General features: G+C 37.8%; 3 protein-coding genes and 1 pseudogene across 5 annotated transcripts; 2 read left to right on the forward strand and 2 right to left on the reverse strand.

The window, feature by feature from the left end:
• Positions 1 to 1,242: 1,242 nt before the first annotated feature.
• On the forward strand, positions 1,243 to 2,055 carry LOC148297021 (small polypeptide DEVIL 10 pseudogene; annotated as a pseudogene).
• A 4,404-nt stretch (positions 2,056 to 6,459) lies between these two features.
• Positions 6,460 to 8,805, forward strand: LOC110756692 (FKBP-like peptidyl-prolyl cis-trans isomerase family protein). Its single transcript, XM_021958145.2, has 6 exons — positions 6,460 to 6,618; positions 7,088 to 7,224; positions 7,366 to 7,499; positions 7,589 to 7,668; positions 8,186 to 8,278; positions 8,432 to 8,805. Exons 2-6 carry the CDS (start codon positions 7,116 to 7,118, stop codon positions 8,577 to 8,579), a joined length of 564 nt encoding a protein of 187 aa, XP_021813837.1. The 5' UTR covers positions 6,460 to 6,618; positions 7,088 to 7,115; the 3' UTR covers positions 8,580 to 8,805.
• Positions 8,806 to 9,004: 199 nt separating this feature from the next.
• Positions 9,005 to 12,621, reverse strand: SDIR1 (RING/U-box superfamily protein). 3 transcript variants are annotated; one of them, XM_021958218.2, is made up of 9 exons: positions 12,459 to 12,621; positions 11,698 to 11,833; positions 11,328 to 11,382; positions 11,187 to 11,239; positions 10,841 to 11,069; positions 10,565 to 10,679; positions 9,993 to 10,038; positions 9,723 to 9,851; positions 9,005 to 9,329 (listed from the first exon to the last, which is right to left on the reverse strand). In XM_021958218.2, the coding sequence occupies exons 2-9, from the start codon at positions 11,773 to 11,775 to the stop codon at positions 9,201 to 9,203; spliced, it is 834 nt and encodes a 277-aa protein (XP_021813910.2). In that variant the 5' UTR covers positions 11,776 to 11,833; positions 12,459 to 12,621; the 3' UTR covers positions 9,005 to 9,200. The 3 variants fall into 3 exon arrangements, with proteins under 3 accessions (XP_021813910.2, XP_021813911.2, XP_021813912.2); XM_021958219.2 differs by having other exon boundaries at positions 9,723 to 9,848; positions 12,459 to 12,619; XM_021958220.2 differs by lacking the exon at positions 12,459 to 12,621 and adding an exon at positions 11,496 to 11,614.
• A 2,172-nt stretch (positions 12,622 to 14,793) lies between these two features.
• Positions 14,794 to 16,712, reverse strand: LOC110756638 (Eukaryotic aspartyl protease family protein). The gene has a single exon (XM_021958079.2). The coding sequence runs from the start codon at positions 16,461 to 16,463 to the stop codon at positions 15,165 to 15,167; it is 1,299 nt and encodes a 432-aa protein (XP_021813771.1). The 5' UTR covers positions 16,464 to 16,712; the 3' UTR covers positions 14,794 to 15,164.
• Positions 16,713 to 16,810: the final 98 nt, after the last annotated feature.

Consider the following 16,810-nt stretch of genomic DNA (forward strand, 5'->3'; position numbering starts at 1 on the left):
TATATATATATATATATATAAACCCCAAACAATATGAAATTTTTTATTAAAAAAAATTCAGATTTTGGATCTTGAGTGAATTAATATGAAAAAATCATGCGGTATGGGATGAACACAAAAATGCGTCTGTCTTTGACAATAAAGATGTGGGACTCTCAAATGTTTGTGGATCCCATAAATATGACAGAAATTGTGTCAAATTCACAAATTTTTCTGAATTCCATAATCCACATTATGTGAGAGGTGGACTTTGTTGTCTCTCACACAAATCATTTTATGCATTAGAAGGATTCAATGTAGTGTGGAACTAAATATAGAAAATGGTTAATGTCTTTTTGATGGTAGACACAAACATATACACATGAACATTGTTTCTTGTTCATTTATTTTGTATTATCTTATAACTCGAGCAAAATTAGGGTTATCAACGTTAGTAAATCTCTGCCAATATAGTATAGCTCAATCAAAAAAAGGTCTTTTTACTTGTATACTAGTGGTCCTAAGTTCAAATACTCATGGTACATTGACAGTGTGTGCGAGAAAACTGCCCTCCCTCTTTTTAACTATAATGCAAAAAAGATATTAAAAAATATCTCAAATTCGAATCATTTATCGGTTTAAAGTGAAATTGGAGATGCTAACCACCTAAACTTGTTGCAACAATAGACCTAAAAAAAGAACTTACTGCAATAAAGTTTTACTTTTCTTGCCAGAGGGGTTAACTTTCAAAAAGGAGTACCTCTAAATTGATCCTCTGGAATCTAATCTTTTTCCTTTATCTCCCTCCTCACCTCATCCTTCTCTCATAGCTGCATTGCTCTGAAAGCTCCATAAAGGTCATTTTCCCCAAGCCCTAGAAATGCACAGTTGCTTGCAGAAGCATCACAAGCTAAGTGAGATTTTGCTGCATTAAAAGTTGCCTCTTTCTTTCTTTAACTGACCTAAGTAGCCCCATGACGTCTGCTTTGGGAATCCACCACACTAAAATACTATTATCTTGTAATAATAAACAACCAAAATAGATTATTATAAACCAACAAAAATTTCCCAAAATTTTAACTTTCACCTCAACATTTTCCTCATATAAATAAATATATTTTAAAATTATAAATAAAATAAAAAACAATTATGGTGGACCTCTCGAGGCAAAGAAGGCCCAGGTGATGCCCACTGCCACACTCATCAGCAACCTCCGTTGTATTTTTTTTTCCAACTCCTTATAAATACCAATGCTCTTCCGTCAGCGACTCAGTCTTCAAATTACTCAGCAGCAAACCCACTGCTTTCTCACTTGCTATATTCTGTCTTTCTCTTTCTTTGTTCATCAAAGCCAAAGCCAAAAAAATACCCAAGAGATCAAAGATATCAACTTTAAAGCACCCACCTTTCAATTTCCCAACAAAATCCGTTCTTTCTTTCATTTATGGCTTCTCTGTCTGCTACTACAACTACAAGTTCTCATCACCATCCACCGCCTTTCTACTTCGATGAGAAGTGGAAGCTGTCAAAGAAAGAAGGGTCGTCGAGATCGAGCCGTTCATCTTCTTGCCCTCTCATGAAAAGCTCATCGCAGTCGCGGAGAAGGTGTTCTTTTAGCAGAAAGTGTGCGAGGCTGGTGAAGGAACAGAGGGCTCGATTCTACATCGTGAGGCGCTGTGTCACTATGCTTATCTGCTGGAACGATTACAGCGATTCATGAGAGTGTTTGATGGATGAAAAAAAACAGAGGAAAAACAGAGGAGGGTCTAGAGAGAGAGAGAAGGGCAAAGGCACAATCTTTTTCCTCTGTTTGTGTTGGATCTTTTTGGGGTTTGTTTGCTGCAGAAAACCCAGTTCAGTTTCAGCCTTTTTTCTTGAGGACTTGGCAGGAAGAGATAGATTTATACTTGTACATAAATTTTTGCTTTGTTTTTCTCGTTTATGGGTTAGATTTTTTTTGGGCTGTCAATCTCCAAACAAAGGAGATGCGTTCTTGATGTTATTTCCATTGTGACTATCTGAGAATCATGAGAAGGATTTCAATGAAAATTAGTCAATTAGAACTTTGTGGTCTAATTCTAATTCATCCCCATCCCCATTCCCTTCTTTTCATTTTCATTTTCTTTGCCATTATGGTTTTGATAAGTTCTTGGTTTTCTGGGTTTACTTGAATTCTGAAATGGATTTGAAGTGATGAGTTTGGTTCAAATATTTTATTCAGCAAAAAGAGGTGGGAGATTCCATTCAACTATATTGCAGCTGATGGAATTGTGGATCTGGTGACCTTGGCTGACACAAGTAGTATTAAATCAATTATTAAATTTGCATAATCTTCCCATTTTTCTGTGTTTTAAATTGAATCATGGATGTTAGAGATCAATATAAAAATGGGGCAAAGTCTCAGTAGAAGATGAAGCAACATGGGGGAGAGAGAGAGAGAGAGAGGGGGGGGCTCTCAAGAATTTTGCACAAAAGATGCCTCCTTTCTTACATTACAATTTCAATGTTGTACAATTTTTGGTAAATAAAATAAAATTTTGTGTTCAAAATCTGTCACTTCTATGAATAAGGCTGATATTGCTGGAGGAGTAATTGGGAAGGCTCTGCCTCCAATGCCTGCTGGTGGTCGAAATGACCAATTTATCCTGGGTTTGACCAGTTGAGGACCACTTTGACCTCCTGTCTGGTGTATCTGCGCAGGGGCAGTTTCGAACCTTCTCTCCTGTGGCTTCATCGTTTGTGTATATTTGCCATCAGATTCCCAAACTGCTCTGCTCGACATGTGAGGTGCCTGATTAGCACGCATGTGTGGGGGTATTTTCGTCATTTTATCAATTTACAGCTGGTTTTGGTTCTTCGTTGTAGTTTTTATACTGTGGGTTTCGTGGTGTTGTGTGTAGTGTGTCGTCGTGGATCTGACCAATCGTTAAAATAAGGAAGCTTTTGGAAATCTTAAAGCTGAAAATTACTAAAATAAGAGTTGTGACATTATAAATAATGCGCTAAAATAAGTAAGCTGCACAGTTAAATACCAGACTTTGGAAAATTGAAATATTTTTTTTATAAATATAAGTGTCACAAAATTCAATTGCATTTTTTATTTATTTTTAGTATTTGCCAAAAAAATAATGTGAATTATGGCTATGCTCGACTGCGATTGGCAAGTTGGCACAACAGCTACATATGGTTTCACACACTCAAAAGCGCTTCCTTGTTAAGGAAAAAATGAAAAGAAAAAAGCACTAATGTTGCCCTAAGTAGATAATTTGCCCTTTTAAGTCTACACGAGACTACTATCCCCACAGTTTTGAATGAGATTAAATTTGATTGAGTCCGGTATAATGTGTCATGCATATTAACTTAGGCCAACACGGAAAAAGTCGAATCTTCAACCTGCGTGTGATTGCATCGCTACGATTATTAACTCTCTTTGTTGCACAAGTATCGCTATCAAATTAAGACTTATTATATATTTAGATTTGACCCTACAACAAGATACGCATCTTTGCGAAACCAAAATAACCAGAGGTTAAGTAACATTATTATTTCTGAGGTAGGGTTGAGTCAAACTAATCATAACTCATGCATTACCATTTCTCACGCTTTTCTTACTTCATTATTATTACCAAAGATTACAACGTCGCCTCTCTATTGTTTTGTTTTATTCTTTGTTCTTTTTCTCTCTGTTTTTTTTTTTTTTTGTTATTGTCTTTATTTATGTGATGGGTGTAACTATTGGTTGAGGAGGTCAAACATAAACTTTTGCTTTCCTCGATATGATCTTTTTTATGCACTTTAGTTTGAGGCAATCAAACAAACATCAATTCAAAAGATTATATTTGATTAAGGTTTTGAATGTTAATCATTGGGATTCAACTTGGCGTGCTAAAGGGGACCGAAAAAGAACAAAAAGAAAGGGAAAAAATGATATCACATTGGTTTTTTGGAGAGGTAGTCCAAAGAACCCGATAGATTCAACAAGGAAAAGTGAGAATCAAATCTTCACGCAAATCTAAACCCACTTTAATTTAGATGATTAGAAATGTAATTAGTGGAAGTATGGATGTGTCAAATGATTTTCTTTTTCTTCCATTTCATTAACTTTAATAATTCATATGCTATATGCACCGAAACAAATCGATGATTTTAGTAAAAATTACGAATCACATATTCAAGCGTCCATTTGATTGATACGTATGAACGATAAATTAATAGATTAATTGATATTGTGCAAAGTTGATCATTCAATGGTAATTTTATAAAATAAATTATTTCAATTATGATACATGCATGATAAAGATATGTTAATGCTCAAGAGAGTGAACAATGTCCTATCTAACCACTATTTAGTAAGTTAATATCATACAAATGCTAGAGTTGAGCTAGTGCCAATAGTTGCTAACCATCAACGCATTGTGAGACCTATATGCATCAACGACTGATAATCATCCCCATACGCTAAAGCGGTTAGTACCTCCACTCCAAATACCTTTTTGGGGGGGGGATGAAGTACTGTGCTTGATTTTTTTTATATATAAATAGTTGTCAGATTTTTCTAGAGACTGTGCGAATGACAGTTTGACCCAAACGTTACTCAGTAGGTGGAAATTTACAGTAACAGTGACAGCTTCACTAAAAGCCCAGTAAATGAAAAAACTGGTCCAAAAGTGGCCCGGAGTAGAGTTAGGAAGCTTGTACGAGATTCTTGTTGGTAATGTCTTGTAGTTTACAAGCCCTGGCCCACCCTCTTATCCTTTCTCTTGGCAATGATCAATTTATTCATGGTTGTGGGCCCATCTAAGGTTTTCCAATCTAAGAAGTAAAAAAGAATCTAAAGAAGAAAAAACAAAAGAAAGGCCCATAAATATAATGTTGGCAATCGGCATGAGTTTTGATATGATATGATATGATGTAGGGGTGCCTTGGTGGAACATTCTGGAGCGTTGGGTCAATGGTCACATCAGGTGCACGCCAGCGTGCACGACATGATAAACGCCTGGAATCTAATCTTGGACACGTGTATCTCACACGTGGCACCTTATCGTTAGATGATCACCCTAATCAAAGAAACGTCCCGAGCCAATTTTGGACCGTTCTTCGCTCTCGTGGGGCTTCTTATGGGACTCAAGGTCACACCGGAATCAGGGATGGGGTGCGGAAGAAATGCTTCCATGAAGTGGGGATATTATTGTTTAGTTATTTTCGCGTGATATAATGTAATTGATAGAGAATAGCAAAATAATAATACTCTCGTTGCAACCAAGTTTTTCTTGAGAGTAAGGTCCTACGTGGGTCCCCGTGTTGTATGCTTCATGCAGTGTCAAAACAGTCCTTTATATGAAATGAAAAGGGCCGAAAAGAAAGATGGGAAAGGGGCCGCATTTAAGTTTAGTCCAACAACTTCTTAATGGGCCATAGTCAAGCCTTTTAATTTGTACGACGGATGAAGAGTAGTCGTTTTCGAATCTCGGGATACGCTTTAAGAAAAATTAAGTATTAGACATATACCCCTACCTAATTTGGGACTAAAGCTCCCCTTTATGTCATGCGGGTTGCGTTGCGTTTCCGCGGAAAATGAAAGAGGAGTTTGGGACGCTTCAATTTTGTACTTAAGTTAATTGGCATGCTTGCAAGAGTTGCTAAACGCATGCTTTTTTCTAGTTTTATTGTGTTTTGGGCCTAATTATCCACTAAACCCAAAACCACTCTCTCATCTCAACTTCTTTTCTTCACTCTCAAAATGAGTTCTAAAATTTTCTTTGTATTCATCAATTAGTTCCTAATTTAGGTTTAGTCTTAAGTTTGAATTCTGAATTTGCAAATAGAAGTTAAATTAATATCATCATCATGCTTCATCACTTATTATAAGTAAAATTCAAAAGTTGTTGGTCGGTCAAAAAATTGAACAAATTCACTTTTCAAGAAAGCTGAGAAGTATATGTGTACAAAAAAAAACTTGAAAGTAAGTTATCTTACTAAAAAGAAAGCATTATTCACACTCCCCTATATTCATGCCCTTTCTAACGCATGATGTTTTGGGGCTTCCCTATAAACTAGAAATAGACTACTTTTGCTATGGTAAAAAAATTGACTAAATGCCAATGAGGATTGGTTCAGTTGGTAAGGTTTCTGCACTGTGTGTAACCCTATTAGTATTTGAGTCACATTGCCAGCAATCCTCTTTGGTGCGCGATTTGTAATTTCATACATAAATCCATACAAATGGTAGTTGGTAGTTGGTTTAGATGTCATGCATAAGTCTTTTCGATTCGAGATTGTGGATCTACCTTGACGTTAATTGTGAGAGTAGCCAATCTCCCCCATAAACTTTTTTTCAACCGATAAAAAAGACCAAATTTAAAGTCTCTATGGCTCCATCTAACTGTGTGCTCAGCCACTTGTACTTTTCTAACATCACTTGAGCATCTGCTAAATCACCCGCCACAAAGTGCGCGTGGGATTGGCATCGAATCATCGTGAATATAAAAACGCCAGGTTTCTTTGTTGAGCACAAAATTTACCAGACGCCCATGGCCACCGAAGCTCCCGGCTATACGACCCGATTTATCGTCTCCCTTTCAACTCGACAACCCGATTGCCCTGCTCCGTTTCGGAAGCTGCTATATTCCCTCGAAACGGGTCAGTCCTCCCCCTAACTCTCTCTCTCTCTCTCTCTCTCTCCCAAAACCATTGTTTATTTATTTATTTTTGCTCTCCTTAATCTGAAGATAGTAATTGTTAACAGTAATTGTTGAACTCTAGTGAAAACCTTAATCTGATTGATTTCGATTCAATTTACTTGTTCATTTCTTTTTAGAAGAAGAAAATTATTTCTTTTGGAATTTTTTATTTGCAATTGGGGTTTTGATAAACCTTAGATTACAGGAGATATAATGTTAATTGTTATACACTTGTTCTAGTAGTATGAATGCCATAGAATTAAATTAATTAATCCTTAATTAATAATAGTTGTGCCCAAAAGATAAATCCTTTTGGAGGGTTTTTGATGGATAAGTAATGATGTGGTAGCTTTGCCTGTAAATTGGGCTTATTTCCTATCCATTTTATCTTGTTGTGGCTCAATGTTTCTTTTTTATGACACGAACAGACCAGTGAAGATTGCAAGTGTTGTAGCAATGAGTGATGCAATTGATTTGAGCGGGGATGGAGGGGTCCTCAAGAAAATTGTAAGGCATGCAAAACCAGATGCAATTGCTCCGACCCAAGACCTTCCCCTCGTTGATGGTATGAACTATATTCAAGTGCTGTTGCTGATATTTATTTGTTAATGGTGTAGTAACAACATTTTCTAATTAACTCGGGCGAAATGACCTAGCGAACTTGTCCTTACTCTGTGCCTATCATCACATACTTTATGTTGGGCAGTTCATTATGAAGGCATTCTTGAGGAAACCAACGAAGTTTTTGATACGACACATGAAGATAACACGGTTTTCTCATTTGAGCTGGGGAAGGGCAGTGTAATCAAGGCTTGGGATATTGCAGTGAAAACCATGAAGGTCAAAATGTGTTTCTGAGTTTCTCTTTAAGAAATTTAGTAGGTGTTCAAGTCTCCTGTACATGTTTTATCTTTTGTTGGTTTTACCAGGTTGGGGAGATTGCTAAAATCACTTGCAAGCCAGAATATGCCTATGGAAGTGCGGGTTCTCCACCAGATATTCCACCAGAGTAATTTCATTGCTCTAACTTTTCTATCAAAGTTGTTCTGAGAGAAAACAATCAAGGATGCTAGTAACTTTGTGAACTTAAAGATATATATGTCCATTGATATTCCAAAACAACGTTTTTGGAGAGATTAGTTCTATGTTGATAGGACCTTGACCGGGCTTATTTCAGTCCCAAACATGGGATTGTATAATGCTTATTGGCAACAATTACATCCAAGCCTTGAAATATGAAATAAGAGTTATTAGGTTGTTGATCTTCGACACCCAACTTTAAACCAAGATATCTAATATATAGATGTAGAATCTTCAGAAGCATGTTGGAAAGAAAAGTATAAAGACATCCCGGTGGTAAGACTCCAATTTGTGCATTAAGCATTTTGGTTTATGATTACATCCAAGTGTTCATAAAAGTCTGCATCAGTTTGCTTTGTCAATCGTCTTTATTTCTTATCACAAATGGTGTCTCTTTACCATTTCTTTGTAACTAATGCATAGTCCATTACAAATATATTCTGCAGGGCAACCCTTATATTTGAGGTGGAGTTGGTGGCTTGCAATCCACGGAAGGGACTAAGTTTGGGTAGTGCCTCAGAAGAAAGGGCCAGGCTAGAGTAAGTTTTATGCTTTTATCTGTTCCGTGACTTGTTCTCGAGATATAGTGCAAGTCACATTGTTATCGTTATTCTTGTTGTTGGTTCCGTTGAGATCTACCAACTTTCATAAACAGTATGATGGATTAAATTGCATATTGGTACTCACAACAGAGAACTGAAGAAGCAGAGGGAGATGGCTGCTGCAAACAAAGAGGAAGAGAAGAAGAAGAGAGAAGAGGCGAAAGCTGCTGCTGCTGCTCGTATTCAAGCTAAGTTAGATTCCAAGAAGGGTGGAAAGGGAAAAGGCAAAGGAAAATAGGCGCTTAAACACATCTTTGCATGAACGTGATCCTTCATATACAATAAATAAAATTTTATTCATGAGTTAGACCGAACCGTGACCTTTGTTCGACTTCACAGTATGACTTTGAATGACCTATTATTGTATCTACTATAAGCTTATGTCAAGCATATTCGACGTACTAATGGGTTATTGTACTTCCCTTTTTTAATATGGAAATATCTGAGATATTGTATTTCAAATCCATGCTTGTGTTTACCCTTGCTGAATAATTGCTTTTCTTTTCCGCCGGGTTAGATTGAAAATTTCGATTCTGATAAATTTCTGAGTTTGGAAGTTTTAATTCTAAGTGAATTTCGGAATTTTCAGATCAAATATGTCTACCTCTTGGAAACTCAAGCCATTAGGTCCAACACAAGTCCCGAGCAAACAAGCTTCTGTCATAAATTTCAGACCGATCAGATAATTCCATTAATACGGATTTGAAGAAATCAAATCAAATACACAAAACTTGTTGTATTAAGGACACAATATTCTGCCATTCCAATGCCTATGTCACGATAATTACAGCAATGCTGGGCATAAGCTCCATGTGCCTAACTATGCAGGTGGTACATCTACTAGTTACACTGTTAATAATCAAACCATGTACGAAGGATCCATTCCACCTTGTCCATTTTCATGCCACCCCACCGATCCTGCTCTGAATTTACACACTGGGCAGGTTCCCTGTTGCCTCAGCCAAGGATCTATGCAACTAGCATGGAACTGCAGCAAAGCAACAGAAAAATTATATCAAAAAAAGATTTTTGAATACAAAACATCATTACAAAGTGCATTTTATAATATCATGGATCACAAAAACATACCAAGACAACCCCTTACAGTTTAAACTCAAATTACTTACAGGTTTTGGTATGCAAAATGATTCCACTAGTCAAGTTAGCTAAAGATCAATTCCTCAGATGCTGTGTTTTCTGTTCATATTTCGTGTGAGTGTGACAGTGTGTGCATGTGCGTGGGTATGCGTTTGCATGTGTGCCTTTTGTGGAATCAATGCAAATAATTTACTCTAGCAAGAACTCCCTAAAAATCCCACAACAGAAAAATATAGGAAATATAATACCAACAATGTTAAGCCACTGAAAAAAGTAACTGAACCTGATGCATGCAAGGAAGGCTGCGGATTAGTTCTCCCACGTTAACTTGCTCCAAGCAAACACTGCAAGTCAGTTCATCTTCTGAGGCTTTTGTGCTCCCAACTGTGTTAGCAGTTTCTTGCTTCTTCTGCTAAATAGAAGAGAGAAAATACAATGGTACAGAGATAAATGCAACGCTATCATATGATATGAGATTATATAGTATGTTAGAAATTTCCCGTCAGAAGGGCGGAAATTACAAAAGGACAAAGGGATAGTTTATAGCGAATACCTCAGAGGGTGCTGAAGATGAAGCTTGTTGAATCGATGAAGCACCACTGCATTCAGAACAGAACCATATAAAATATTAGGCAACTATGATTCAATTCTTCCATTTGCCTCAAAATAGTATGAACATGTGGGGCTTCGGCCCCGCCGTCATACCAAAATAATATGAGCATGTAAACAACAGAACAAAATCTCTCAATTCTTTTGGTCCAAATCCCCTTAGTTGTCAATGCTTCTAATCAACCACTCAGGAAAAACAGAGTGGAACCCTATACAACACTAAACTTAACTCTCAGCTCCAAATTTGTGGAACTAAATTCATTTATGTATTATAAGCGTAAAAGACACACTACAGATTCGATACAACACTAACTCAAGCCAAATGTATATGTTCAAACAGGTGCATGCACAAATAAGCAGACAAAACATAACTTATTAAGATGTGAAGTTCACTTAGTTAATTACAAAATGTCTTTTGGAGAAGGATGGAAAACCAACAAAAATAAGGAATCTATTTATCATCTGCCAAAACGCTAGTGCAACAACCAAGCTCACAAATAAAACTAGAGAACTTACGTCTGAAGACCCATAACCTTGTATTTATGGACTGGAAGAGCATTTATCTCTTCCTCACTCATAGAAGAAGCTGCTGGAACATTATCAGAATCCAAAGCCCGCAAAGTTTCATAATCTGGTATCGAACAGAAGAAAATGTTGACATAAAACTAAGGGCCTAGGAAAAGTATTAAGAGAACTAAATATAAAGCCATGGTTTGGCAAGTGAAATTTATAATCTCCATGTATTGGTTTTCAAGACATAAAACTCATTCTAGATGGATATAACTACCAAACCTAGGTCATCAAATTCCCGATCAAGAAGTGCAAGCTGAAGTCTGAGGCCTTGAAGGCGCCCTCTTGTTGCTAGGGCTATGGATGGTGGCACATGCAACCGCAATTCAGTATGACCAAGAAGGCCGCTGGCTGCCGCTGCATGAGCCTGTGCTTGAGCTTGAAGTTGTTGACAGGTTGCGTACATCCTTAACGTTGTGGCCATCAAAAAGACGCCAAGAACTAGCCAGAGCTACATGCATCAGTTTGAAAGAAGGATTTTTAACTTCTCATAAAACTACCCAAAAGAACAGCGAACTTGACCAGTAAAACTAACAAACCAATTTACATGCTCAGAGAAAGACAATACCAGGAAATTAGGTGACATCTGGTGCGAGTTCAGTATCATGAATAACAAAAGAACTGGAAGTAAGACAACATATACACAGAAATTAGTAATAACTAACAAAATTACAAACTAATATGACAAAATGGTAAAGATTAAATGTACCTGTGACAAGAAAAGCAAGTGAGTTGGAATTGACAGAACGTGATGCATGAACGCGCTGATACAAAACAGCCAATATCAATACGAATTAATAGATAATAACACCTTTACCCTCTTTTTCCCTAGGAAATTTACACACACAACCCACAATGATTGAACCCCAGAACTCACCCCTCCACCCTTGCTCTGAGATTACATACACAAACCCACCATGGATAAACCACAGAACTCATCCTCCATCCTTATTCTTAAGAGGGAGAAGGTGCAATTGTGTCCAAAGGCAATGGCAACTGATAAAATAGACAGAAAATGAACTGCCCCAACTTTCACTAAAAACTGCACACACAAAATTTCAGAAATACAAGAAATGTACCATTGCACGCCGCTCTGGTATAAATTCCGGGAATCCACTTTCGATATCTGCTCTTGTCCCCCGGAAAACAAAACTCATGTCTGTAGGGTTTAGAAGAGCTCTGCTGAAAATATTAAGTCACTGATTTTCAAGTTCACTGAAATTAAAACGCCAAAATGTTCATTTAGTAAGCGTCATAATTCATAAACCAAAAGAAGCTAGTTTACAGGAAACCATGGTAAAACCAAACTCAAGAGTGCCAATTGAGATGCAATAAACAAATTATGAGTCACAAAAACTTAGACACCATTTTAGCAAATACTGGAATTGACCCACATGTTTTGGAAGAAAACGCATTACACTAAAAATTCCCAGGTAAACAAAGTTGAACCCTTAAATAACGTATAAAAAAAGGTATCAAGCTGTGAAGTCCATAAGAATTCCCTGCTGTTAAGTTTATATAGCGAACTAAACTAAGCAAGCTGATCTAGTTTCCACCACAGAACACAAAAACAAAAATCCAATGTATTATAAATTTCGGATAGAGAATCACTCATCAACAAAACCCTAATCCCAAAAATCCATTCCCTTAACTACACAATGAACAAAAAAATAAATTAGTCTTCACATAAAAGCAGTAATTCAGGTAGCGATCTCACGCTGGGAAACATTAAGAATAACAGAGGCTGATTGGAAGAAGCTTTCAAAAGCCTGTAATTAAGAAAATTAAAGCAATCACAGAACAAAGACGGGACAGAAAATGTAAAAAGATGGAGAATTACCAAAAAGAAATTACTTCAGATGGTTCAGATCCCGGGAAACGGCGGCGTTATCTTGAAAACGCCATGCAACGTCTCTGCGGGAGATGAAAGAGCGAGTTGCAATGTACAGAGAGATCTGATTCGACTCGGACGCGTTTGCCGCGGAAGCTTTAAAGCTTTGTCTATCGTCACTGTTCGGTTAAATCTAAGATTAGTTAAATTACTATTGCCGTTACGACACCGTTTCTTCTGGGTCGTCTTTAACGGCTTCTTTGACTGCGACATTTGACTCCATTCGAGGAGTTTCTAGCTTCCACACACCACATCCCCTAACAAAACGAACCGTTTTGCATATGCGAAATCATATTTATTTGTTACTCACGAGCACGACTCTTTTTTTTCAATCCTTTGTAAATGAATTTGGGAAATGATCATTTGTAACAGTTATTGTATTCTGTCTAAAATTAAGGAAATTTTATTGGTGTTATAAAAAAAAATCCATTATGCAATTTCACCAACATCATTTTATAAGAGAGGACCGCATGATGTTTGAAGAGTTTGTTATGATAAGTGGATGGTGTAAACTATGTTGTTGATCACTCCATTAATGAATTATATGCACTAATATACATGACTTCACGATTAATATCCAAGTGTGTGTGTGTTTAGAAGTGGAATGATGATAGTTGAACGTATGCCCAGCGTGTGTGTGTGTGATCGAGAGCATGATCATGTTTAGAAGTGAAATGATGATAGTTGAACGCATGCCCGGCCCTGAACAGGGGCAGTCAGTGCAACTGCCCTGGGGCCATTATTCAAGTGGGCCCAATTTTTTTATTTTATAAGTGTTATAGTGTTATATTATATTATCATAAACTGATTTAATATTTTTGAGAAGAAAAAAAAAAGGCGTTCACGTTATGGAAGAATGCACATCTCTTCCGCTCCTAAAGAACCCTTTTGCGCTACCCATTCCACTCATCTAGGTTAACATTATCTATTCTAATTTTACTTATCCTTCTTCCTTTTCTCCTTCTCATCTCATCTAATTAAGCCTCTCCTACTAGTTCCAGAGTTGTGAATCCCTAAATTAATTTTTCTGGTGGTAGATTAGGGAGATTCCAAAATCCAAAGTGTGGGCATTTGTTCAGTGCAAAATTGGTCATTGTAGAAATCAATTGAAGGTAATTTTTCATGATTTGATATCAAATGAAAAGGAAAATATAATAATTATTTTTTTGTAGATTCATGAGTTACACATTCTCTTTGCATGAATTCTTCTAAGCTCCAATTGATTGCAAATTTGGAAATATCAAGTTTGTTGATGTGGAGGGGGATTTCTCAAATCCCATGGTATGTTGTTCTTTGTTATTCTTTGAAGTATTAAAATTGCATTGTTTATGTTTGCAAGTAGCAATGTTCCCTAAAAAACAACTATCTAGAAGTCAAAATAGAAAAAAGAAAAAGAGAGAGAGAAGAATTAACTAAATCTCAAATGTTCTTAACAAATCAAATAGTTCGCTTGATTACTCAACTGAAGATTTAGTAAATGAATCTAAACAGCAAAATAGTAAATGAATCTAAACAGCAAAATCATGTTGAAGAATTCATAGGAATTGATAATGATTTAGGCAATGAATCTGAATAACAAAATCATGTTGAAGTTTGAACATGTTAGATCTTGGTTGAAAATGAGAGTGAATCCATCACTAACTTTAAATAAATAAAAATTATATATAGGGGCGTAATTTTTATTTTTGCCCTGGCCCTGAAAAATTCAAGACCGACCCTGGTTCAACTGGGGGGTTGTACCATTTCAGCTAGAAACCCAATAGTAAGGCCATATCTAATAATGCCAAACTCAAAATATCAGGCCCAAATTCTTATATTTAAGTCCAAATGAACATGGCCCATTATTGCTATTCCATAATTAATTCACAAAATTATAACTAAAGCCGAAAGATGGAGATGAAAATTGATGTATGATATGACCCCCTGACCTGAACTGTATATTGCGGCTCTCAAAAGCTTGAAAGATTCAGTGCCAGAACCTGAGATCATTTAGAATCCACCATAATAAACTGCAGTGCGACCCCATGACTCTTGATAGACCAGCAATTTATGGACCCTTCCAATCATGCACCTTCTTTGGTCCCACAGAAAAAAAAAACCCAAATCAAACCTTTGGAGATGGACTCTTGGGCAATGGACCCTGCTATATCTTTCAATCTTCTGTATCCTCTCCATCAAAACCCACCTGCCCTCACCATTAAAACAAATAAAACAAACCCACTTCACCAAACGTATTACCCACAGAGATCCAGAGAATCTCACAGTTTTGGACAAACCAAAAAAATTTTAAAAAAAATTTAAAATTTATTACTAAGATAGCAACAACAACAACGAGAAACACTCTCATACAACAGGAATAACATTTTTTGCTATCCCCAATCAATAACTCAACGACACATTAATTAATTTTTTCACATGTCATTGTGTTATTAATCGGGATGACAAAACAGTGCTATAGTTACAAGAAAGTATTTTTAACAACAGCAGCTGAACACAGTACAAACTAATCCTGATATTTACCCTATTTTCCATCCATGACCACATACTATCTGAAGATTCTGAACCAAATGGGCCCACAAACTCAGCCAATGTGGTGGGCCCTTGATCAATGTGACCCAAAAACCCACAAAAATTTTGCCAGCTAGGGGGCCCCAGCTAGACCCCTAATCCAAGTCTTTGACTTGCAAGATCACACCTAACTTCAGCCACTCCCACTCTGGATTTCACCAAGTCAAACTCCATCCACACGTTTTGCTGATGGTGATGACCAATCACGAACGCCTCGATGCCTAGCAAGTCAGAGTTTCCGAATGTGAAGCAGTACACCGAATCACTACCCCTCACCATTCCCGGTACCCGATACAACAGCCTCTCACCCGATACGCTCATCTCGGCCCCCTGAAACATTAAGGTCACCGTTGGCAGCTGGGGCAGACTCGGCCGGTTCATCGGGACTTGGTAGCACAAATCCATGGCTCCTTGGAAAACGAAATTCGGGTCGTTCAAAACTCTCAAAACCGGTTTGGTTTGCTGAATGAACTCGTTTTTTAGCGCGGTGTAAACCGGACCGAGTAGGAACGTGAACTGGGTTCCCGAGTCGACCATTGTCTGACCCGCCCCGGTATGGTCCGGTACGAAAACCGATTTCGGAAGCGGTAACACTTTGCCCGAAACTCTGATCCCCTCGAGCTGGACGGTGTAAGCGACCCGGTCGAAGTACGGCAATGGGGTGGATATTTGGACCAAAGGGGTGTAGTTCAAGGGACGGAGCCAAGCGAATTTCGTTTCCCCAAAAAGTAGAATACCGGACGAGTCACGACCCGATATGCAGTACGAAAATTTCGGGAACCCCATTTGGGTAACGAAGGATAACGACCCGCGGTTCATACCCATTAACCCGGTGGTCTTGGCGTCTTCCTCCGAGTTGGAACTGAACCCGGAATCCATGCACCCGAATATCGTACCGGGTTGCGTGGACAGCCCGAGACCGAAAGTTTCGGATGCGAGGTTGCCTTCAATGGAAGAAGCGTCGGCGTAGGAGAGAGTGGCGTGGCAGAGCTTTTTGGTGTCGCAGGAAACGGGTATGGAGAAGTCTCGGGTTCGGGTCCGGCAAACGGGCGAAGAGCAAGGTATGGGAGAATAAGATTTAGAGGCGAGCGGGTTGAAAACAGAGTTCAAGTTTGGAGCTTTCTTGCAGTGGAGCCAAGAGAGCTCACTGCCTGTGTCAAGGACCATGGTAACCTTCTGTGGGGGCGAGCCTACGGAGAGTTGGATTGTTAAGGTGACGTTGTGGTGGAAAGAGAGCTTGTTTGTTGAATGTGGGGCAAACCCATGTGGAAGTGTCTCTGTTTTGAGAGGTAGAATGAGTGTTTGTGGTTTTGAAGCAGAGAAACAGAGTGTGCAGTGGGTGAAGAAGCAGAGAAGAAGAAGAAGAAGAGGAAGAACAATGGGCATGGTTTATTTATGATAATTTTTTTTTTAAAAAAAGATGAAAAAATACAGATGGGAAAATCAAATGCAAATTCAAACGAATGGTTTGGGTTGGTTTTAAGTTGGGATTTGAATGCTTTTATGCAGAGGGTTTTGAGAGTGTTTGTGGTTGCGTTTGGTGGTGTTGCTTTGAGAGAGATTGAGAGAGTTGTGGTGGTGGCGGGGTCTTTGTATTGTGTATTTGGTGCGTATGTGCAGTGAAATGAAAGCTACTCTTTCTGGTTTTTTAAATACTAGAAGCTAGCTGTGTGAATAATGACATGCTCTTTGGATTTTGGTTTAAGAAATTTGTTACATGCAAAGAATATGAT

This window comes from Prunus avium, chromosome 2 (genome assembly GCF_965620075.1).
Source record: "Prunus avium chromosome 2, drPruAviu1.hap1.1, whole genome shotgun sequence".
Taxonomy (NCBI): Eukaryota; Viridiplantae; Streptophyta; class Magnoliopsida; order Rosales; family Rosaceae; genus Prunus; species Prunus avium.